Here is a 2,248-nt window from a genome sequence, read left to right on the forward strand (position 1 = left end):
AGAGAGAGAGAGAGACCGAAATAATTTTTTTCAAAATGAAGTTATTCTACATATAGGATTCAAAAAATAAATTTTAAAAAATCGATTTTTTTTACCTTTTAATGAGAAAAATCTCTTAAATCATAATTAAAATTAGAAACAAAACTTATTTAGAAAAAGAACATTGATAAAAATGTAATCAATCATATATAAAAAAAGAAAGATTATTTAAATATATTGACTGAGTGATGAGAAAGGAATAGAAAAATATATATTTGGCTTCTTAATGATAATTTTTAAATAATTGATATTGAGAGTGCATTTTAGGTTTGACTGGTCTGGCAAAAAACCTTTATTAAACAACGAAAAAGTATCATTACTTACACAACCGATAAAAAGTGGGACCGCACATGCAATTTTTATGTGGTGGGACTTGAACATGGACACAGATAATCAGGTAGGGAGGTCAATAGACTATAAGGCTTTAGGAGTTAATTCTAAGTAAAATAATCGAGGCTACATTACAAACAAATTGTGCGAGACATGCGTAGATGTGTCTGAGCACGCACCAGCGACTGCCGCTCAGTCTGCTATGATATCTCGAACACGACGCGTCTGTCGTTGAAGTTATGCTACAATTTTTAAAAAATCGTACACGTAAGTAAATATTTTTATTCTTAAAATGTTTGTTTCACAATCGTATATAAGATGAGGCATTTAAAACAGATCAGAAACAATGGAAGGAAAAGTACCGAACAAAAGTTGCATGGTTTCAAGGGAGATATTTGGTTATGTTGTCTTTCTTCTAGATAGAGGCGCTGAAAAATATGAAGATCATTTTTTTAACGGAATTGTACAATTTTTTTGCACAATACAGTTCCTCTAATTATTCTGCATATAAAAGTATTAAGGTAGTAATATCAAAAAACTAATAGTTTACGAAATATTTTATACTTTATTCTGTCATATATTGGTATAAAATATTAAATATTTCGTAAACTTAATTTTTGGATAATCGTACCTTAATATTTTTATGAACAGAATAATGAGATAAATCAATTAGTCAGAAAACACATAGTTTTATAGCTTATTTAAAAAATTAAATAAAAAAAAATTAAATCTTTTTTAGCGCCTTCACCTAGAAAAAGGACAACATAACCAAATATCTCCCTTGAAACCATGCAACTTTTGTTCGGTACTTTTCCTTCCATTATTAAAAACAAGTGAGTTATTCAGGTAACCTGTTTTAAATGCCTCATCCTATATAATCTGAGATGTTTGATTCTATTTAGATAGTAAATGTAGTTCTTACTTAATAAAATCTAACAAATTTTTTTGTTTATCTTTATTATCTATATTATACTATTAATGTTTTTAAAAAAATGAACGGATGAGGTTAGTAGCTAATCACAACAACGGAATATATGGCTAATTTAGTGACGAATCTAATAGTATCTACTCTCAAACTTCTTGGAATGAAATTTTACTGTAAAAGAGTGAAAAAACAGTCAATTTTGAAAAAGAGTGAAAATGTTTCACTTTTTGAAAAAAAATGGCAACATTTTATTTCTTTAAATCTTGCCGAAAATTCTTATATGAAATTTTCATATAAAATTAATTTCATATGAAATTAAAATTCTTATATGCTATTATATGATCTTATAAGTTTTTACATATTTTACAATAGCATATTATATGTTTAAAGAAAATATAGGATATTATATGATTTTATAATATCTCGCAAGAACTCATAGGAATTAGTTGTCATGGATCAGACTTATACATGAAATTGACACATTTAAAGTATTTTATGTTTTTATATAATCTCATAAGTTTTTACATGTATTTATCTTATTACACTTGTCGTGCGTTATCCGCACAATCAAATCGCCAGCCCAGGTAAACGTGCACGCTTGATTCGTGGAAATATTAGGTGTACAACTTTGCTTCCGCCGTTTTTTTCCGAAATTCGAGGCTTTATTGTAAAAAACTGGTTATGATTCAAAGTATTGTCCATCGCTGGCCACTACTTTCTCCCATCTTTCGGGTAGCGTACGAATCCCGTGTCGAAAAAACTGGTCATCTTTTGAGTCTATCCACGAATCGATCCAATTTTTTACTTCTTCATAAGACCGGAAGTGCTGGTCAGCCAGGCCGTGTATCATTGATCGAAACAAGTGATAGTCAGAAGGAGCAACGTCTGGAGAATACGGCGGGTGGGGTAGGACTTCCCATTTCAACGTTTCCAAGTATATCTTGACCACTTTCG

General features: G+C 29.8%; 1 protein-coding gene across 1 annotated transcript in view; it reads left to right on the forward strand.

Annotated features, from left to right (window-relative positions):
• Window positions 1-2,248, forward strand: part of LOC105622968 (protein arginine N-methyltransferase 7) — a 53,053-nt gene that overhangs the window by 30,510 nt on the left and 20,295 nt on the right. The window contains exon 5 of the mRNA XM_012204373.1: window positions 307-436. Within this exon, the coding sequence (XP_012059763.1) occupies window positions 307-436 (130 nt within the window). The remainder of the gene's footprint in view (window positions 1-306; window positions 437-2,248) is intronic.

This window comes from Atta cephalotes (assembly GCF_000143395.1).
Source record: "Atta cephalotes unplaced genomic scaffold scaffold00051, whole genome shotgun sequence".
Lineage (NCBI taxonomy): Eukaryota > Metazoa > Arthropoda > Insecta > Hymenoptera > Formicidae > Atta > Atta cephalotes.